Source organism: Micrasema longulum, unplaced genomic scaffold, assembly GCF_059751315.1.
Source record: "Micrasema longulum isolate JH-2025_06_02 unplaced genomic scaffold, ASM5975131v1 h1tg000804l, whole genome shotgun sequence".
Taxonomy (NCBI): domain Eukaryota; kingdom Metazoa; phylum Arthropoda; class Insecta; order Trichoptera; family Brachycentridae; genus Micrasema; species Micrasema longulum.
Window position 1 is genome coordinate 1 of NW_028277996.1, and position 23551 is coordinate 23551.

At 31.2% G+C, this 23551-nt stretch overlaps 1 protein-coding gene across 1 annotated transcript in view; it reads left to right on the forward strand.

Moving 5' to 3' along the window:
- Positions 1 to 3564: 3564 nt before the first annotated feature.
- LOC148278951 (uncharacterized) overlaps positions 3565 to 23551 on the forward strand; it is a gene marked incomplete at its 3' end in the record, with an annotated part of 31155 nt that continues 11168 nt past the window's right edge. The window contains exons 1-14 of the mRNA XM_088230666.1: positions 3565 to 3745; positions 5865 to 6135; positions 7285 to 7403; positions 10459 to 10632; positions 11384 to 11560; positions 12470 to 12673; positions 13066 to 13251; positions 14493 to 14662; positions 15752 to 15966; positions 17158 to 17320; positions 19045 to 19150; positions 19963 to 20082; positions 20748 to 20852; positions 23151 to 23262. Coding sequence (XP_088086792.1) covers positions 3608 to 3745; positions 5865 to 6135; positions 7285 to 7403; positions 10459 to 10632; positions 11384 to 11560; positions 12470 to 12673; positions 13066 to 13251; positions 14493 to 14662; positions 15752 to 15966; positions 17158 to 17320; positions 19045 to 19150; positions 19963 to 20082; positions 20748 to 20852; positions 23151 to 23262 — 2260 coding nt within the window. The remainder of the gene's footprint in view (positions 3746 to 5864; positions 6136 to 7284; positions 7404 to 10458; positions 10633 to 11383; positions 11561 to 12469; positions 12674 to 13065; positions 13252 to 14492; positions 14663 to 15751; positions 15967 to 17157; positions 17321 to 19044; positions 19151 to 19962; positions 20083 to 20747; positions 20853 to 23150; positions 23263 to 23551) is intronic.

Below are 23551 nucleotides of genomic sequence, written 5' to 3' on the forward strand. Positions count from 1 at the left end.
TATAAATTAATATTTAGAAGAGGTTGAAAACCTTAAAATAATAAAAGAAATTCGAGATGTAAGATGCAATCCGTTTTCACATCCATCTGTCAGTGCCTGGAACTGGGGGGGGGGGGGCTTAAGATAATATGCATAGACAACTCTCCTTATATTTCTATCTGTGGCCTGCGGCATTACCAACATTAAAATGAATGCATTACTCGTGAAGTTCTGTGACAAAATTTAATACCAACTTACGAAACGATTGTTTTCGAAAGACCTTATTTTCGAAACGAAAATAATGAATGAAAATATTCATTACAGGGGTTTATATAAACACTAGGAGAATCTTTTATTTGTAGAGTGGGTAAAATCCGATATTCCTCCCGAGTGATAATACCCTATTATAATAGTAATAATGATTATGTTTATAATGTTTCAGAAATTTTGTTACATAACGAATATACTACAACAAAGTAATTTCAAAATAAGAATAATTGAGTTAAACAATTTTAATTTTAAGAGTTTACGAATTTAGAATTAACCTAATTGTCGTAATTACCTTACGATATGTAAGGTTATAAAGTATGTTCATTATAGTGGGCTGATGATGCATGAAGTTTTTTTATTCTTTTAGACATCAAAATAGAAGAAAATGTTGCGTTTTTATTTATTTATTTATTATTATAACTATAACTAACGGCCGTAGCCAATTTGTACAAAATTAAAGTTAAATACGAGGTTATATAAAATAAAGAAAACGTTGTTAATTGTTATGGTTAAACTCAGTAAAAGTAATGTTTAGTAAAATAAATAATAAAAGATTGATAGTAAAAGGGTGAAGTATAGAAGAAAAGTAGTAAAAAAGAGATGCATTTTAAGTTTGTAAAGCTTACATAGGCACACATTGTTAGGCACAAAAATTCAGCAAAAATAGAAAAATAAATACATATTTATGAGTATATTATACAAACAGACTGAATCTTCGGTTCATCAGTTATTGTTGCAAAGTCAGTAGTACTTATTTCCTATGTACAACCGAATGAGCATGAATCATCTAGGTAGCAAGTATGACTGTTTGTATATATAATGTTTCGGGGGTCTCAAACTAATTATTTTATTTATTCTATCTTAAAATTAAAGAAAATACATGTAAAAAATCAAATAAAAATGTTTTTGGATCACATTGAACGTAAAAATCTTTTTTTTTTAAATCCATACTACGTTTGGCCCTCAGCCGAGGTTTGAAGTTTATAACTGTCTGAATATTTTGTTAATTACCTGTATTGATACAATTATTTTTTTGTTAGTAAAGTTATTACTTAATCACATTATAAACTCGAACGCGTTTTAAAACTACCGAAATCGAAAAAGTTTACACTCCGCGAAACTGATATCGTTGAGCACCTGGCTAATATTGATGAAAACATTGGCTCATTAAAACAATGCTACCCATTTATTACAAAACAGCGATTTAAACAAACACCAAATAAATAGTCTAGATCTTGTCTTGGTGTCTTTTATGTTTGTCAATGCCTCTTTTCTTTTTTTTAAATGTTTTTAACTATTCTTTTATTGTAATATTAAAACCCTATAAATTGTATACATGGACAATGTCCGTTAATAAATAAATTAATTAATTAAACAAAGTGCAATTTACTCCATTAGATGCTTATTTAATGAGGTTTTACTGCACAGTATAACATTTAATTGGACTGATTCTTACTTAAATACGAAATGACAGCCGGTTTAGCGAAAAAAATTAACTTTTTCGAAAACTTCAAACTCTGAATGAGGGCCAAAAGTAGTATCAAATATTTTTTGCATTCCAATCAATCCAAAAGGCAATCTTTTAGACCCCTTTTATTTCGAAATTTGTAATTAACCCGGGTCCTTAAGTCCATTCCTCAGAGTAATAATTCGCTACCCGCTTATAGAAAAGCCACTTCGCTCTGTTGCATAGAACAAAAGCGTTCCAAATTTGGCACCATCTTTAGGCCAAGGTCTCAATCGCACATACGATTGAGACTATCATCCAAATGCGTTAGCATGAACTCATTTAATTTACCATCTCCTGACAGGCGCAATAAGGATCTTCAGCCAAAAAAAATGTTTTCTTACGCGCGGTAAAAATCAGAGCGTTAAATTATACTGCAAGGTTTCTTGAAAATCTACCAAAAAACCAACTACTTTCAACGACGTCCCTAGTTCATATGAATCAACTAACGATAAAACAGTAGTGGAAGATTTTCATTTATTTTTTCAATGTTACTATATCATTGTAGACTGTTGGTTTGTTTAAAATAAATAAATAAACTCTCAAATCCCTGTTTTGAGAAATCAAGCATTTAAGTTTAATATTTAAAGCATTAACTTTGTGGTCAAACATTTTAATAAATGTTATTAAATATTTATAAATAACCACCTACCGACTTTTCTATGTCTACCGGTTTCGAGACGTACCCGTCTCTTCGAATGTCGGTTTGCATGTTAGTTTAATTGGTATCCTGGCGAAAAGACGGGTACATCTCGAAACCATTAGACGTAGAAAAGTCTGTAAGTGGTTATATACAAATATTTTATAACATTCATTTAAGTTTTGTTCCAATTTCACTCTTTTATATCTTATTTTAATATAGTAAGATGTTAAGTGCTCATTTAAGAACAAGTTTTTTTTTTCCGTTTCTTAATTTTATACTAAGTAAATATTTTGTTATTGAAATCTTTTAGCCTGAATAAAATACCGGGTATACGACTTAACCTTAAATTTATTTTTAAAACTACAGATATTTATTTATTTTATTTTATTAACATAAACTGCAAATCTGCCTTTTACAAACATTTATAATACTAACATATTTGGCTTCAATTTTTTTTTTTTTATACATAAATTTACTTATACTCAAGATTTATTAAAAAATAAAACCTAAAAATCATACAAGATTTATATTTAAAAAATTAACCTAAAAATTATACAGCATATTCAGTAGAAAGTTTAAATAATAAAACATTCTATAGTAATACAACAAGAAAATCATAAGTACTGTTTCATACAGCTGGGCAAAGTGAACAAAAAACTGTGAATATTATGAAAAGCATGAATAAACAAATATAATTACCATTCACCATCTTTGAAAAAGTTTAAAAGGTTTGTTCTATAGCAACAATACCCTACACTAAATATATCAGATACGTGGGAATAACTATTGCCGAATTCATGAAGTCTATTTAATACGGCATTACAAGTATACACTGTCCGTAAATTGTTGCTACAAAACGGTGGCAACTGTCCAGTCATTCTTCCAGGCACCCTGAAGTTGATATGAAATATATATGAAATTTAATATGACTTAGTATATTTTGCCAGTTTGTAGAGCGTTAAAAACTTTACAAAACTGCATAATTAAGTCAAATCAGCACATTTTTGAGTTAACATTTTTTGCCAGTATACCACGATATAGTCTTTTATAGCCTCCGGACTGGCATAAGAAGCATGAGACAGATCATCTTGCCTTCGTGTTCGCTTATTTGCTGCGATTGGACTACTAATAATTACCTGAATTAATATTGTGTCTCTTCTTTTTAGTTTCCTAACCTAACTGCCGTGAATGACGCTCCATACTTCCTTATGGCTGGACCAGCCAATTATTTGCTATCTCTTGAAAAAGTAGACCCAAGTGCAAATGTGTACTCTTTCCTCTACAGTCTGGAATCCAACAAAACTGCATCAGTTGTAGGGTTCGAATTCGACACACCAGGATCCAAGGTAAGATTCTTGTATTTTATTTAATACGAGCTGAAGCCGACAATGCTTTGCTATTGCTGGATTAGATGTTATACTCGTATCTGGATTAAATGAACAAAATCGAATGCTATCGAAATACGATTTCTCGTGTGAATGTGTCATAAAAATATTTACGATAGATGCACAAATTTTGAGATCCGTACATAACGTAAGGCTAAGATAAGCATTAACAACAAAATCAAGAAAGAAGTTCTGCGTTGGTTTGAACATGTAGATTGAACGGACAACGAAAGAACGGCTAAAAATATTAACAATGCGAATGTTCATGGATGCAGAAATAGAGGAAGACCGAGAAAGACATGGCATGACCAAATCCTACAAATACTTGATGGATATGGAAAAAGTTGGAATAATTGGTGTGCGTGCATGAGAAGATCTATAAATGTAGAGGAAGCGAGACCTGAATGCAAAGATAGAGTGATGTGGCGTTATATTCTCTCTCCCTACCCTTACAGGGAAACGGCGTGATGGTTTGTTGTTTGTTTTTGTTGTTAAAAAAAAACATTTCTCTAATGCCATAATTCTGAGAGAAAATACGTGAATCCGTTTGTATGAAGAAAAGTCGGACCACGTTTCCTCTTAAGCTAAAACATAATTGAGTATACTTACAAAACTTTACTAAAAAAACCTTTAGTAAAACCGTTTGGATAAACGTAAAAAAGATGTTGTAACTTTTCATTGGTAAGTAGGTACTTGTTTATGATTGAATTCCAAATCTAAAAATAATAGATATTCAAATATTGAATTCAAGTAGGTACCTTAGTACTTGTTAATGTTTGAATTCCAAAACATAAAATAATAAATCATTTAACTATTCTGGTACATAAGAAAACATCATATGATCTGATACCATTTACCATTAATATAATATTAGGTCTTATGCTGTGTTAACCTTTTCCTTACGGTTTCAAAAACATCCGCGCGTTACGGTGCTCTGTAGTCATTACACATGCAAAAACTGAGACATTTTGAAAGGAAAATTTTAATATTCATGGGCAGTCCTTCAATTATTTATAGTTGATGTCAAAAGTGACAACATGTTCAATATAATTGCAAAAAACATTTTTAAAAAACATAAGTTTATACTCGCAGCGCGGGGGAAAGAACCGCCACTTACAAAATCCGGAGAGCTACTAGTTCGTGTGTGTGACGCGTGAAATTGTTTCTCTCGCTCCAGAATATACCTGTTTATCGAGAGTGAGACAATTATATCGTCCGACTAACTTGCAAAACTCCAATCTCCAAAAAAAAAAAATTTACAGAAGGGTGATTTCAAAAAAATAAACTGTTTTTTTACCCTCCTGTAAAATTTTTCTTTTTGGAGATTGGAGTTTTGCAAGTCAGTCAGACGATATATAAGGTTACTATTTTACTACGTACTTCGCAACATGTGACACATTGGTAAACTTTCTATTGTATTGGTGATTTATCTACAATTTTTGATAAAATGCTTTTTCTGTTCCCTATAAGCATTAATTATTTAATTAAAAAATATTTTAACCGATACGAAAATGTATAGAGGAGTGCCGAAAATTTTAACCCATAATTTGAAATATTCATGGAGATATTCACATTATTAGATGCAATGTGTACTAGCTACATTACTATTTTATTTTATTTTTACATCTGAGCATGTTTTTCATTCTTTATTTCCATTCTTAATTTTTAATTACTCTTACAAATTTTCTTCATTTTTAATATTATTTCCATTTGTAAATACTCACTACAAACTACAAACCTTAAAATATATTTTTTTCACTTAAATTTTAATTTTTAAACAACTTTCATTTATGTTTTCTTTTTCCTTCTCTTTTTTATACTTTCATAATTAACCTTACATATAATTGCTTTTTAATATGGAAACTTCACTGGTCCATTAGAATTAAGTCTAAATGTGTAAAATATTAAACTTTGTAACTGTACTGTATGTTTCCTGAATAAAAGAAAAAATAAAAATAAAAAAAAATAAAAAATAAAAAAAGCACCGAGAAGGGAGAGCTAAGAAAGTTAATAGAATTGAATGAAAACAAAATAAACATGGTAATGAAAAATTGATAATTAATTCTTATAATAATTCTAGACCAAACGCATGTTCAACGCCAGCATCAGTTCCTTCCCCAACACGGGATCCGCAGTCCTGGCCTACCACTCCTCAAACCACTACCTCAAGGCCCTGGCTTCCTATAAGAACTACCCGGACACCAAGCACATGGAGTGTATGCTGGACATCGATGGCCAGAAGCACTTTGACGCTGTCATGTCACTCTCCAAACAAAACCAGAAGAACGGCTATATATTAATTCCGCGCCTTTACGTGGCTGTTAATGGAGAAAGAATCACTGAATTGGGAGGTAAGGAACGATCAAATAGCTAGAAAATGATTTACCAACCCTTACGGGTTATTACATTAATCCAGGTGAGACTATTATGTCACATGAGTCTACATAGAATACAAGGCTTGATATCATAAGGTGGTTACTACAACCAGGTAACTTCAAAATCATCATTTGTGAGTTACCCACTTAAAACACGTTTTTTATCCTCCTCCGTGAATGCTACAAATAGACAAGCCATGCATTTAAATCCTAATAATAATCATAATCATTATAATTATTTATTATTTAAAAAGGCTCAAATATGTTAAATGTCAACGTTTCCGGGATTTGAACCCGGGACCTCAAGAATGGTAGACGAACGCACGACGAGGCGGAGGTTTTTCCACTCGATTTCGTTTTTCAGGATCGAATTAAAAACATTCATCTAGAATATATCACCTTTCTTTTAACAATTTTAAATTAATAAGGGTATATGATATACTATCGAGTAATTATTTATTAGTAGAATAAACAATATTTTTTAATTTAAAATTTGGAGTTCCACAAAAACAGTCCATTTTCAATGCAATAGGCCACGCCCCTAATACGTCACGATTCGTGTAAATTTTGAACTTTGTTTTGAACCCTTTAAATTTAAATAGAACATCGTCACGAATCTTGACGTCACCATTATCAAGGCCAAACATGTCGCGTTTTTTAAAGTCATGTATAAAAACATTTTTCAACAATATCCGTATTGATTTTGAAAATACAAAATTTTTTTCCAAATCCATTTAATATATTTTATCGTTTTTCGTAGTAGGTGATATTTCCATATTATTGTTTTGTTTCTCACACAGAACTGTATTCTTCATCCGCACAAACACAGACATGCACTATTAGGTGCTTATAAAAGAATGATGGAGAAGAAAACAAAAGTTAGTTTTTATCAATCTCCCAATCCATGGGTACTTTTAATATTAATTATAAAAAGTGTGTGATTAGTAATTGAACACTATTGCTTGCTTCTCCATACCAAATTTTTATGTGATTGCATTCGTTTAAAATTATTAATCGGGTTCTTTTCTCTATCACAACTCCTTTTTGTGCTAGTTAACAGAAAAGGGTTTATAATAAGGACATGTGGGTAAAACTATTTTTAAAAATACCATTATGTTTTCGCAGGTACATTGCGAATGGCTCAAAAGAAAGGAGTATCACAATGCGACGTTTCTCTGGAATTTCAAACAAAACGTCTGGCAAGTAGATTGATTGGATACCTGACATGGAATGGCCCAAGCAAGGTATTTATTTATTTATAAATTTACACGCCCTACGGGCTTTTACGTTTATTAGAAATATATTCAAGTGCAGCAGTGAAACAAAAAGATACAATAATAAGTAAGAATAAGGAAAGGTACCAACATAGGTTTATGGGTATATGGAAAGATATTTAATATATTTACTTATAAAAACATACTTTGCATACATACACATATACATACATGCATGTATATGTATATACATATTTATATATATATATATATATATACTCGTTACCTAGCCGCTGGCCGGTGTAGTCTAGGTATTGGTAAATTGTAATAATAATTATGATTGCCAGGAGATTAAAAAAATAACTTTAGCTGCCGAATATTTCGAACAGGTACGTTTATGCTGATAACACTAGTTGATTCCGGAACGTTCAATACGTCATTTGCTATTTAATATAAATTTAATAAATCATTTATAATCCTGCTTTTACAAAGAGTCGACATATTAAGTGTCATGGAAATGTTGCAAGAACCACAAGCTAAACAGGTTGCTGACTACTTTCCTTGGAGAAATTGGTCGCAGGGAGTCTGAGGGGTTAATGGTGGCTGTTAGATGGCCAACACATGTTTTAATTTAAATTGTTTATATATATTTATAGTTTTTTACTGATTTAATTTTTAACTTTTTAACTTGTTTTACCTATGTATTTATTTTTTAAATTTTTATTACATCTTTTACTTTATTTTTTAATATGCTGTTTTTTTTTTCTTTTTTCTTTCTTTAAATATGCTTTTTGCCATACAACATACATTTTTTTTTTTTATGACTTTAAATATGTTTCTTACTATGTATTCTGTTTTTATTTCGCATTTTACTGAGTTTCAAAATATTTTTATAGACATATTTATATATTTTCATTGTTTTTTTTATACTATGTTTTCACTGCATTTATTACTTTGTTTTTATAATTTTTTTTTTTTGCTACGTTTTTTTTTACTACATTTTTACTATGTTTTTACTACATTTTTACTATGCTTTTACTACAATTTTACTATGTTTTTATTACATTTTACTCTGTTTTTACTACATTTTTTACCATGTCTTTACTCCATGTTTTACTTTGTTTTTCACTTTGTCCTGTATCTTTATAACTGTTTCTATAAATTGATTATTGTTTTTTATATTTTTTGACTGTTTTAGAACGGGGTAAATAACCCTAGTTAGACAGTCAAAGCAACTTTACATAAATTATAATTTTGTGTATGTAATATAATGATAATAAATAAATAAATAAAATTAAGTGTACATAATAAATTGTCGTAATCAATATTTTCAGTGGGTATATTTATTAATATTGTAATTGATGAATCTAAGGAATTTACGTTGTACTCTTTCTTTAAAATATGAACATTGTAATAAGGTGACCAAATTGTTGAATTGAATTCTAAATTACTTCTAACTAAGGCAGTAAATAGTACTTTGAGGGTAGAGATAGAATTAAAATCCTTTACAGTTCGCTGCAAATATTCGAGACATTTTATCGCCTTATTAGTGATGGTATCAATGTGAGGAATAAACGATAATTTTTCATCAAAAACTATCTCCAAATCCTTTTTTTGTGTAACTCTTCCCAGATTAATATTATTGATGTTAGAATCGAATAATATAGGTTTTTTACTTCTTGTAAATGATATTACATAACACTTGTCGACATTTAAGTAAAGTTCATTTTTCTGGCACCAGTTGTACAGTCTATTGATATTAGTTTAATTATTTTTTATTTTACCCTAAAATAGCAGTTAAATTAATATATTGGATTTTTTGTTTTCAATCGTTTCAGCAACTAGTTTTTTGCATTTTTTTATTGTTTGTCATACAATCTTTGCTGGCGTTTATTTAGCTGATTGATACACACTATTTATTTATTTATTTGGATCACCAACAGCTATAATTATCTTATATATATAACAAAACAAATAACAAATAAGCCAATTACAGGTTTTCACAAGTAGCATCACAGTGAGTTAAAAAAGATTCTCGAACATAAAATGAATAGTAATTAAATGTAAATTCAAAAGAAAAGAAAAAATACTACGAATTATTTCGAAAGCAAACGCCGTACGTCATTAAGATTATTTGCAAATAAATCTGTGTTAAATGATTTATTTATTACATTAAAATTATTAATTACTATTAAATTTATTTAAAAATCATCTTTGTACGTGTTTTTTATGGACGATTATGTTTGGCAAGTTCATACAATCTGAAATCACTCTGCTGCATGCTGGAATTGAGGTTGATTAAGGAACGATTGATCCATCAGTAAATAAATATTTTCAGTACCAAATATCACATTTGTTTTACAACTGCGTTGTATTTAAACAACCATTACGGAGCACTGTGTTTGCTCACCCGATCAGCACCATGCGAAGGAACTACTAAAAGGGCATTTACAAAGGTTTGCTTTCGACCTAATAAAACTGCGCCGAAACCAAGTGAAGATTTATCATTTCCACCCTTACTGGGTACTGCAAATAATATAAACACTTTGATAGAATTAATCTCGTTGAAACTTCTAGATGTAGGTTCTGCAGTTCAAATAATGAAACGCCTTTACACATGTTATATGAATGTGGTGCTTTAGATTACAAAAGATGCTATTTCTTCGGTGTACTATTGGTTACACCTGAAGATGTGAGAGCACTCTACCCCTACATGATGTCCTGCTTGGAGAAAGATATTAAGCCATAGATATAAAAGCACTCACTTTCCATTCAGTAGCCCTGCTCTTCAAAGACCTAGGCTTGAATGGCGAGAATTAATTCATGGTTACACGCCACAATAGATCTACACAGCTCGCAGTGACCTCAGGAGCTTTTTTGGCCCTAACTCCTATCTACAAGAACTTGAACCGTAACTGAATTTGCTCTTGTAATAGTCTATACTATATTGCAATGAGTTTTCTGATAATATAATTTGAATCAACTATGAATATGTATCTACATTTAGTTATGCTTCGATTTCACTTGAAAGGTCGCTTTGAGAGGGTGTTTCTCATGAAATAAAATAGCTTTTTTGTCATTTTAGGGAGCGAAACTTCGATTAGACTATCAGTTCTTGGATGAAAAGCGCGAATCTATAAAAATTGACGCCCTAATAAGCAATAGAGAGATGGGAGAAAGATTGGATTTCTACGGAGAATTGGGTCTTGACTTTTCATCATATCCTCATCTGAATTTTTTCACTGCCACGAAGTACATGGTAAGTAACACATTCACTTTAATTTGTCTGTCATGTTTTTATTATAAATACGGTTCAGTTTAGTGCCACTTAATTGGTTTTAATTATTTCAATTTATTTCAACAAAGAGGGAAAACATTTTTGAGAAGGGAATATGGAAGTCTAGGCATTTACAGGGCTTATGACCTGTCATTGGCTGGTTTAAGTGGCCACTTTACACACTGTTTAACCGTTCAGTCTGAGAAAATGACACGGACAAGTACATGGACATATTGAATCTTACATTTTTATACAAAAATTAAAAACAGAGATTAACAAAATAAATACAATTATAAAAAAAATTAACACTTTACCATGAATATAAAAAAATAACATTGTACTATGAAGAAATGTTATTTTATTATATCATTCTACTTTTATTTATTTTTTAATAATATGTGACTCGCTTACATTATCAAATTCTACATCAAATGACTAAATCATACAAACTATCTGCATACACAATAAATTTACTGTATATTTGTTACATAAACATTAAATAAATCAGACGATTTAAGACTGCATAAGGTGAGACTGCCTGGTACCTAAAACAATCCACTTTGACTTGAATGTATTCACAGAGTTTCCAGAAAGTCTCAGGAACGTTAGAAATGTCTTTGCTTTTAGAAAATAATCCTTTCAGTTTATTGATAATCAACATATAACTATCCGCTCCCAATGGTGCATAGATGAAGCAAGTATGGTAAACTAAAATCTTTTGTAATGTTTTTAGGGAACAGAGCACCACGTAGAAAGTAGCACCAATTTCAGTTCTTCTAGAGAACAAATGGGAAATAACACAAAACTGCACTACGCCTTCTCTCGACACAGAACCTTCAATGGATTTAGGATGAACCACCATTTAAAAATATTAAAACCATACCTGGATATTGTATTCAAATTCGAACAGGTTTGTACTCTTTATTAACAACATGAATTAAAGATCTGATATGGAATTCATATTAATTTATTATCCAAATACGCCCAGAGGGCTTTTACATGACAGGTATAAAATTAAAATTCAAGCGTTTTACGGTAGGTATAACAAATAAATATGTACGCTGATAAAATATTATTAATATTTAAAGCATTAACTTTGTGGTCAAACATTTTACTTCATATTATTTAATATTTGTATGTAACCACTTACCGACTTTTCTATGTCTACCGGTTTCGAGACGTACCCGTCTCTTCGTCAGGACACTAATCAAACCAACATGCAAAACCCATTATACACCTTTACCATAGTTGTTGCACAAAAAAAAAATCATGACATGCATTAAAATAAGCGCATGCACTGATTAGGGCAAACATGCACTGATTAGATTATGAAAATATTTTATGTTGTTTGAGAAATAGTTTTAAAAAAGGAAGGAGCGTGAGTTTAATAGATTTAGGGTGACAATAACAATGGAACATCGGGTAACAGGCTATATTGAAAGGTTGTTTGATAATTGATCAAAGGAACATTACTTTTAACCCTTTATTATTTGTATGAAAGATTTTAACTCCTGTATTTTTAATAAAGTCATGATTAAAATTCATTAGGTGATTTGCGAATTTCGAGAAATTTTCATTGTGAAGTTTTCACGTCTCGAAACCGGTAGACACAAAAAGAAATATTTAATAACACTCAGTTATATCTAGGCACTTATCTAATGAACAACAATTAAATTATTTTCTTTTGATCATCAACGGTTAAAATTATGACGACGTGTTGTAAAATTTTTACTGCTTCCAAGATTTCGACCATTTTCTGTCAACATTTTAAGCCAAATCCGAAAATTGCCTAGCTGCTCTAATTTTTTGTCTGTTTCAGGATGGATCCCTTTCTACTATGAACAGTACTGTGATGTATGATAAGGGAACAAGTGTAGGGGGGTTGATTAACGTTGCCGGTAGGTTGTATGCCCCGCCGGGAGCAGTGTTGTATATAGACGCCGGTCTCAATGCCACCCTTCCTGCTCTCACACCGATGGTCATAAATCTAAAACTACACGAAAAAAAGACAAACGAATTTGATGTAAGTATTAATTTTTTTACATACAATGCTACAGAACCGAGTTTTTTATTGTATTCAGTAGCATGTTATTATTTAAATTACCCACAAAATCTAGAGAAATTTCCTCTTTTCTCTCTCAAGTTCTGATGAATGAATTCCATAAAATTTGACCTTTCAAGTAACAAAACAGATAAAGATAAACTGCAGTTGAACTACCAACCCAGTGCTCTATGAACCACTGGTTATTGATAAAGAAATAATGATAATGACATTTGCAATACAGGCCTAGAAATTACAAAAGTTTCTACAAGATACACTCAACATTTTTGACGACCGTCACGCTTTGGCGACAAACACCACATTTTCCTTTTAATTTTTTTTTATGTTTACAATATTAAATTGTGATCTTTCAGATATTTTTGCAAGGCGTTTGGTTTACTGGCACTGACGCAAATGTTATGGCAGTTTACCAAGAAAAGAGCACATCTCTCATAGCGTCTAGAAGGCTTAAAGCTGTTATATCCAGCTCCACATTCACTGAAGTGGCACTAGATGCCAAATATACTCAAGACAACAGACAACTTAATTTCAATATCAAGGTATTTATTATATTCGTTTTTTGCTTATTTTATTTTCTATATCTGCTCTTCCGACTCTTTCGAACAGTCTTTAAGGCTTTCTGTCAGCTGCCAGCTCCTGTGGATCTTTCCAAGTCAGGTTTTCGTATCTTAGCTCTGACGTGAACTGCCAACAAAGAATGTCTTGTAAAAAAGCCGACCGTATTGCCTCTATTTTATGATAATTATCACCCGAAGTTGCCAAGTCTGTTCTTGGGACGAAATAAATAATGAAATAAAAAGAGAACTCTGAATGAGTATTTTTAATTCCATGGCTACTCTCAGTTAAAATCCTGGAAAAAAAATCAAGTGGCGATATGCCTGCCTCAGAGTAAAGTAATTGGCATATTTGTCTACCGTGCTTGAGGTGTCAGGTTCGATACCTGGCAGGCATGAAGGCAAATATTGTTTTAAGGGCGATGTTACCCCGCAATATTTCATTGTCTTTGGATTGGCACCTAAAAAATAAGACTGATCACTCTACTTTCATGTACCCAACAGATGATTGAGATGAGAGCCAAAATATATCACGAGACTAATAAAAATTGAAGGTTAAGAAAGTAATACTTAGTTGGTACTTGACGTTGCTGGACGTTCAGTGTGTTTATCATCATCTAAGCATTCACGAACGTCTTTAAACCTCTTATATTCATTCTTATGCCCGTGTTTTCGACATACACGATTCTCCAACGGCTTTATTCAAAATTTTCAATAATTCGGCACACGAAATTTTATTAGCAACACAAAATTTGAGACACGCTCGCTGTGCCAATTTTTTATCCATTGTAAAAATTGCCACACAGCAATTTTTCAACTCACTCAAACAGACGCTGACAGAATACTGAGCATTCAATCGAAGTCAAACTTTTACAGATTGTCAAACACAGTGCTGTCAACGTGGCTACAAAAAATCATACCGATTGGTGAGACGCGGGCATTTCAAATTAGAAATTCCCGTTTATTTTTTATCATATGGTATATGGCGAACGGACAGCAAAATAATTGGTGAAATGATTTACGATGTGAATGTTTATGGATACAGAAAACGAGAGAGACTAAGAAAGACATAACATGACTAAATTCAACAAATAGGTGCTATGTACATCTATGAGAGAATATAGAAGAAGCAAAGTCTGTGTTCAAAGACAGAGTTGTGTAGCATTCTATCCTTTCGTGTCTTTATTTATTGGGAATAATGATAATTCTTTTTCGTGTACTTTCAGGGAGAACAGAATACAGACCACTACAGCCTTGTAGGACGGTATGTTTTAAACTCGGAAAAGAATATAACTTGCTACGGGCAGTTGGATATAGTCTCGAAGTCATATAGTGTCAGCTTGGCCGCAGATCTTTATAATGATTCCAGCATACAAGCCGATATTCACCTTGACCAGTAATTACCATTTATTATATTTCGTATTTTTGTTGTTATTATTTGTATTCTAGCTGCGTTATGTTCACCATTCTGGCTATATTTGAACAGCTTTATTCCTTTGACTCTTCCATTTGTTGATGTTTGTAAAGTTAAAGAGCTAAAACCTTTAATGATATGGGTGAGATTCATCTGATTTAATTATTTTACCTACATACAGGCAACGCCTGAAAACATTTTTCAACTTTTATACTTTTTTTTTAAATATTTTTTTTTATGTAGTCTAAAATAATACTAGCATAATATACGATTGTCCTAATATAAACTTTAATCTAATAATTCTTCAAACATATACTAATGATTGCCATTTCTAAACAATATACATACTTCTTTAAAGCCAACTCGAATAAGATTACTTTTTAAGAGCTAACATATCTGCCACATACATGTTTTTAACTTTACTTCTTCTTAGACCAGGTGAATTCATCAACAAAACTTTGAGTTTGTTCAAATTTTTGTTCCAAAAAGAGTTTCAAAAATAATGGTGAATATTAAACAGTGAGTAAAGTGGCCACTTAAACCTGCCAGTGATATATCATAAGCCCTGTAGACGCCTAAACTTCTGCATTCCCTTCTCTATAATGTTCTTCATCTCTGTTGTGATGTGTCAATATTTACAGCTTCCTAGGAAGTAGAATCCAGTCCTTGTCTACAAAAAAATTAACAAACTTATTCTTGTTTTGTGTACAGAACTATTATTTTTGTACATTTTTTTAATACATATTATTCGTCCTAACTCAACACAGGACTCAGAAAAAAATGCCGATAAACTTTTACAGAAATAAATTAAGGTGATATTACTTGGATTATTTCAAGGTTTCTAAATGTCGTTCTAATTAAACAGATACTCGTATGTTGCCAAAATACCCAATCGGTCGGGCACAAATTAACAGTATTGCATTTTAGGTAAATAGTTATTTTCTCGTATCTCGAAATTTGGAGTTTGGAGATGTTTAACTGATGGATTAGTATTACTACAAATTTATTTGAAAGACCTTTTTAATGGTTGACTGTTTACTTTATAAAACTTAAACTAATTTCTGTTTCCAGATTACGCGATATTCACATAACATACTCTAAAATTAACCGGCCAAATGTGAAGAGACTTAATGCCGATATCAACTGGGATGCTAACAGAGACCCTAACCAGAAAGTCAGCGTTGCTGTAGAGCTTCTCAACAAAGCCATGTTCAACTTTGGAGGCTCATTCCTGGTATTCTACCCCGGAAGGCTTATCAATGGAGAGATCGACTTTATATTCAAAGGTACATATTTGTTTTGATATCAAGGCCTCGATTACGAACGCTATCTTCATTCGTACATATCGAAACGATATGGTTAACTTCTATACTATCTGTATCTACCTCGTCATCTTGACATCAAATAATCAAATTTAAACAATAAATGACCCCAAAAATTTAGTCCGCGTTCCTTACTTCATTAACATTTCAAATAGTTCTCATTTATATTATTAGATAAATAAATATACAGTCAAATTTAAATTTGTTGCAACAGAGAGGGAAAACATTTTTGAGAAAGGAATATGGGAGTCTAGGCATTTACAGGGCTGATGACCTGGTTTAAGTGGCCACTTTACACACTGTGTAACATTCACCATTCTGCCTATGTTTGAACATCCGCGTTTCCTCAACTATTCCATTTGTTGACTTTTGTGAGGTAAAAGAACTGAAACCTTTATCATGCGGGTGAGATTCATCCGGCTGAACCAATTCACCTACTAGGCAACGCCTGAAAACAATTTTCCAATTTTGTATACTTCTTCTTTTACCAGGTAGTTAATTCAACAATGCTTTGAGTATGTCCAAATGCTTGCAGACTGTCTGCAAGAATTTGGACATACTCAAAACATTTTTGAAATATATAGTCCCTTAACTGGATAGAAGAAGCGTAAGACTGATCATCTTGTTTGTATTACTACGTTCTTCTTCCTTTCCGATGCGGGATCTGGAGCGTGCGGCCGCGGTCTCAATTTGGAACTAACACTGTATTCCTCCACTGTAATACTGGGAAATTAGAAAGGGGTGATTGTGCTGACCATGTGTATTTGATTGATCACAAACTGACAATACTGCAGTGAGGGGTACAATGAAAGTTTTTAAAGTTTATTTGTTTTGTTATTTTCGCGGTTTGATTGTAAAGAAATATTAAATTTTCGCTTAATTAGTTTTAAAAAAAAAATTGATATTGATATGCGAAACTGAAGAAAGACTCAAGTCTTTATGAACAGTTTCGGGAAAGGGGTGGATGCTTTCATTGATCATCTTACCCTTGTGTATTCTACAAATAATCGCAGCATTCAACGTTTCAATGTTTGACCCTACGCATTGTTGAATGATTCCGATTGTTGCTTTACAATATTAGATAACGTATCTGTGATTTCCCGAATATTTTTTCTTTGTAGCTAATTTTTTTTTCTTATGAAAAATATTTTTTAGATTGGCTTTGTCAGTGGCTTGTAAAACTAGGATGGTCTCCGGATGATAACATCATATGGAGAGTTAAGATCTTCTCAGAAATGGAACATGAAACAGTGTACGCCATCCTGTCCGATATGGACACTCCTTTCCCTGGATGGAGAGATACAAGCCTTAATTTCATGTAAGTTCTGCATTTTAATTATCATAAAAATTATGTTTACATATTTTTAGACACATACATATTTTTTAATTTTCTTGAAAATAGTTACAATTCAATTTATTGTATTAAAAAACATTTCGAAAATCAAAAAAATAAGTTTTAAAATTAAAAGATTTCCAATCCACTTTTATGGTGTTATTGTTTCCCCACTTCCCGTCTGCATATCGTCTCTTCAGTTCATTTTTGTCCAACAGACCAAAACACAAATCTGCAGAAATGTTGAAATTTAAAGTATTTTTTTCGAAATCGGCATAAATAGTTACCACAACTTTTTTTTGTATTTTTTTTTATTTAAGAAGGTAAACATGAACAGAAAATATAAAAAGAAAAATAATGAAACCCACTTAACCCCGAAACTGGTTGTCAGCAGGTTTCTTATTATTCCTTAACAAAGAAAAAAGTAAGAGAAAATATATAAATTTAAAAATTAATATAAACATTATTAAGAACTAAAAGCATACGTATTTTTTTACACAAAATTCACTTTAAAAAAATAAAATAGATGACTGTTAACATAAAATAATAATCAATATAAAGCCTTGTTACATATTTGCGATTAAATTATTTTTTTCTTAAAAGTTAAAAAAAGATCTACTTAGGAATCTTATTGAAAATTTTAGGCATTGTATAATGAAGTGTTCTTTGTCCAAACTTGTTTACAAACCTCGGTACTGACAAGCCTTCACGTTGTGCTAGCCTTGTATTATGTGTATGTATTTACTTTTTCTGGTAGTAACTATCAAATCGATATCTAGTAACAAATTTGAGCCATGGAATAGCATTTACGGACAGGCACCCTTGCTTTTTAAAAAGTTCGGATACCTCTTTCTTATCAATTCTAGCTGATTTGTTAATTAATTTAAGAGCCGAGTTTTGTAAAGATTGAATTTTTAAATACAACATTTGTTGAAAAAGCCCTCAAACTAAATATATATATATATATCATTTGAATTTTATAAATAAACGCTTTATCAAAACTCCTGCACACTTAATTCAATTACATTAAAAATTGTATGTTGGACAAAAACGAACTAAAGCGACGATATTCGTAAATACCTGACGTGTTATCCATTTGACATGCTTCTGTATCACTCGAAAATACGTCTCCCGTTTGGGATTTTTCGGAATCGCACTTGTTATAAATTAGCACTGTTCAATTTCGTAACGCCACAAAATCGCCCCTGAGTAATATCTGCTAACATCACTCAACATAAAAATTCTCTTTTTCACTGTAGTAGTATCTCAGCCACACCATAAATATTTTATTAAATAATTTGGTTTGTTTCGGTTACTACTGGGGTGGATAACGCGTCAGGTATCTCCACCCGACACGTTTGGTATTTACGAAGCCACTTCGGGTGGATTTTGAAACATTTCGAACGAATAATGCGTCGGGTATTTACGGAAATGCTTATCGTCTATCAGTTCGCTTATCAAAAACTCATATTCATCCCGTCTTGCAATATTATTATTTCCCCTTGTTAAGCTTTGCTGCCTTCTTGTATTAAAATGATCAAGATATTATGCCATATTCCGTGTAAGATAGATCTGAATAGGGAAATAATGATTTTTGTAAATTATAGATACAATACAATTATAATAAAATTATAATTTCAAATACATCTTTGTTTGCTTGAAGAATTGAGATGTTTGATTGATTTTTTTATTTTATTTTTTATTTTCAGTTGGCGATATGTGGATAACTTCCAATCCATTGGTGGAAACATGACCTGGGAACGAGAGAGAATTGTATTTGGACTCCAAGGAAACTATATGCTGAAAACCAATGAGGTATTTCATGGCTTAAATAATTTTATATCATATTCATTACTAAGTATCAGTTTAGTGATAAAGATTTTTTTTTGCTGTACGAGATTTCTCTTAATTATTCATTTATAAGTGCCTTCTAGATAAACAGAATCTAAACCATAAATCTGTCTCTACCAGAAACAGTCACCAGGCTTTGCTGTCTGTTGCTCACTCTGAGCGTTCTTTTGCGTCAGGATCACATCTCGTCGTTCAGATTTAAGCTGGTAGCAAACAGACATAAATGGACGCAAATAACTAGATAACCTGATGCCTTGCAAAAAATAGTAAACGAGATTTAGACTCTTGGGAGGCATCTGCAGTTTGTAGCCTAGCTTACCAAACATTTTTAAATGCTAACTTTTTCCAACACTTGGTTCTGACACTAAAAAACTCTTAAAAGTTTCAACGATTTAATTTTACATATTCGTCTAGGTACTGGTCTTCTAAATAACAGATTTCCTGCCTTTCCTTCAGGCTTATACAAACATTCTTTTTCTTTCTTCTTTTTTATATGCATACCCTTTTTAATTATGCTTAACTTCCTGTCTTCAACTGTTTTCTTTATATATCCATAAAATTAGCCTTCTGTTATTTTTGCCACATGATTAAATTTGACAAAATACCTGACACTGGCAAAACTTGGATATTTTTTTGCGTTTTTGGATCTTTTCTTATATCTTATCTTTTTTTACTTGGTTATAAGCTTAGACTATACTCTGTTTGCGTAGTCTATAAGTGTGATATTACTTTAATTAATGATATGAATAAAACCAGAGTTTTTTTTTAATTTACAGGCATTTGGTGAAATCAACGCTCTCGTGAACTCAACTCTTGTAGCTCTCCCTACAGTAGCAGCTATCGCCAGACATCACCATGTTTGGAGGAAAAGTGCCGATACTCTTCTTAGTTTTGAGGTACCTATGTCTTTTATTTAATTTTTGTTCTAACCCTTTGTGCGTCGAATGGTACAGTTTGTCTTACACAGATAACAATGAAATATTTGGATGACAACACATTTTTAAGTCAAGAGTTCATGTTAAACTCATACATAGTAGCTAAATTAAGACAGGTCGTGGTCCCTTCGTTAGTGTCGCGGACTCCAGATCAGGAGGTTCAAGGTTTTTTTTAAATTTATTTATTTATTTATGACAAAATACAAGATTTTTAAACTTTACATATTACATTTTATTACATATTTTATTTGTACGAAATATTCCCAATCAACAAAAGTGCTGGTATGAGGGGATATTATAAATAAAATAACACAATAGTTTAAATAAAAATTCAATAAAATAACATCGCATATCACTCGTCACACGGGCTGTAAGAACTGTTTTATTTAGGTTTTTTTTAGTACGTACATGTTTTGTATATTTTTTAGATCATTAGAAAGTGAATTGTAAAAATTTATTGCTGTATACAAAAAACTGTTTTTTTTTCTGTTGGTCCTAGGTTGTTCGCAAGTTAAATTCTTTGATGCTCTTGTATTTATTTTATGTATGTTGTAGTTAAAATTACATTTAATATTTGTCTTTATTTTATTCTTTTTTATCTTAAATATCATTTTTTTCCTCTTCAGTATAACAATGATGGCCTCATAATGCTGAATTCTTCCTGGAAACTTGAAAAAACCCCCACAGCTCATAATATTTCAGGACGAATTGGTTTAAAGTCACCATTTACGGTAAGTACGCCATAAAACTATATGTACTTCATGGATCTACGAAGTATACAAAGTATTTTGTTAATTATGTTTATTAGATTTTTTTATCTTTTGGTGTACTTTTTTTTTCTTTGCGTTTACTGCATATATATTTCCCCAAATATAAAATACCTAATTAATGACGATGGTTATTGATTAGATGATTTAAAAGAATCTGAAATAACTTTTATTTTAAAATCAACATGCTTGGCATAAATAATCTATTATATATTTATTTTGACATAAACGGCATAAACTACCTTTAACATATACATTGAACATAAATATAAGAGAAAAAAATGTATTTACATATGTATTATATATATATACATGAATACAACATAAAAATGATAAAATTGCATAACTATATTAATTGTAATAAGTAAATACACATAAATAACCAACAATATCATACAGGGTGTTCTTTAAACCTTGTCACATCTGAAACCACGATAATCAGTATGGGCAAGAAGACATATAAGCATATTAAAAAATATATTTAAATATTTATTTGTATTTTATTTCAAGTGTGCCTATATGTATTGAAAAGATTTGTGGTTGATATTTTTTTAATAGACTAAGTTCGTTAATAAATAAATAAATAATTAAAATGGAAAAGCCATACAGAAAAACATTTTCAAACATAGAGAAAATTTTGAAAATTATATTTCGAGAAAAAAACTGAAAATGTGGGGCCCTAGGCCCCGATTACAGTGGGGAGTTAACATTTATCTTCAATTTTATCTACAAAATAAAAGTAAGTTTTCTGTATGAAAAGCAGAATATGCATACATTTTTTCTTCTAAACATGTTTAATTATAGGTCACTGACAAAGAAACTCGAAATGTTCATGCAAATATACTCATTTTTATACACAAATATCGGTTTTTCTTTATAGACAGTCGAAGATAACTCTGTTAACTTTCCATTGTAATCGGGGCCCTGGAAGAGTTTATTAGTTCAAAGCCATAGTTAGATTTGGAAGATTTGTCATGAAACATATTGTTGTTTCTAGTTACACGGGAGAAAATATAGAAGGAGATTGATTGTAAAGGACATCACTTATTAAGTTCAGTATTTTAAAAATACAAATGTAAGGTCCAACTCTGTTCTACTGGTCTCCAATGAAGACATTTTGCTGCCCTAGTTCTTGTATTTTCAATAAACCGTTTTAGCAAAATTGAGTTATGATTGCCAATATGTTCATTATCTTATTAGGTCAAAGATTTTTTTTCTGTTATTAAATAGTATTTACAGCATTTTTTAGTGTCAATCTCCACTTACTGATTTTACTTATTTGCCTGTGGGGACCAGAGAGTGAGAGACGATTATGTGTAGTTGTCTATGGTCGCAGTGCCCAATGGACCTATATAAGGGCGCGTAACACGCCACTCGCCCTTCTTTGTCTTTACCAGTATTCTAACTCACTTTAAAGTATTATTTGTTTAATCTCTGTATTTTCGGGTGTAATAAATCAAAATTAACTAGAATTATTTTATTTTTTTATTCCTTGAGGTTAAATCCGTCAAACTCATTGAATCCATTCAATCATATGTTTTACATGAACTAACAAAGAACTACTATCTAGTAGAGTATATTAATAAAATATCTCTACAAAATGGTGACCCCATTATTATTATACCCAACTAGATAGTAGTTATTTGTTAGTTCATTTAAAACATTTGACTGAATGTATTTAATGAATTTAACGTATTTAACGGATTTAACCGTATCGATCGGGTTGTGGTCCTATGGCTAGTGTCTCGGACTCACGGACCAAAGGTCTGTGGATCGAATCCTACTCTACCCCAACTTGATTCCATTTTCTAATAGTGAGTTATTTACAACTCGTTGAAAATAGCCCACAAAATTAAATATTTGGTTAAATCATAAGAACGCAAATGTTTCTTTTTCTTTAAAAAAAAAAACCTCAAGAAATAAATAAATAAAATAATTTAAGTTACTTACAATTTTTGGTTTATTGCACAAGAAAATTCAGAGATTACACAAAAAATACTTGTGTAATAAAGTGAATTTGAATACTGGTGAAGACAGAGAAGGGCGAGTGACGTGTTGCGTGCCTTTATATAGGTCAATTGGGCACTGCGACCATAGACAACCACACATCCTCATCTCTCACTCTATGGTCCCCACATGACTTTAAAACAAAAAATTTCTCTTGTAAAATTTGCAAAATGGTATATTCAACATATGTAGAAGAACTAGGGCAGCGATTTTTAAACGTTTTTTTATCGAATTAAAGTGTTTTTTTTTCTATAGGGTTACAGAACGGGTCTTCTCGTGACAAAATTTATGTTCAGTCAAAAAAGAGATGTACAAGGTCTGACATATCTTGACTTAGAAGATAAAGTTTATACAATCACAGTTGATGGTAAGTTCGTTGTCCTTTTTATTATTTTTCAGGTGCATAAATAAATAAATATTTTAAATATTTAAAGCGTTAACTTTGTGGTCAAACATTTTGTTGAATGTTATAAAATATTTATATACAACCACTACCGACTTTTCTACGTCTAACGGTTTGGAGATATACCCGCCTCTTTGTCAGGACACCAATCAAAGTAACATGCAAATACACTTTTACCATATTTGTTGCACGCACAAAAACTTAAAAGCAACGTGCCGATTTGAAACCACAAGCTTTTAGTGGACAACCCTTA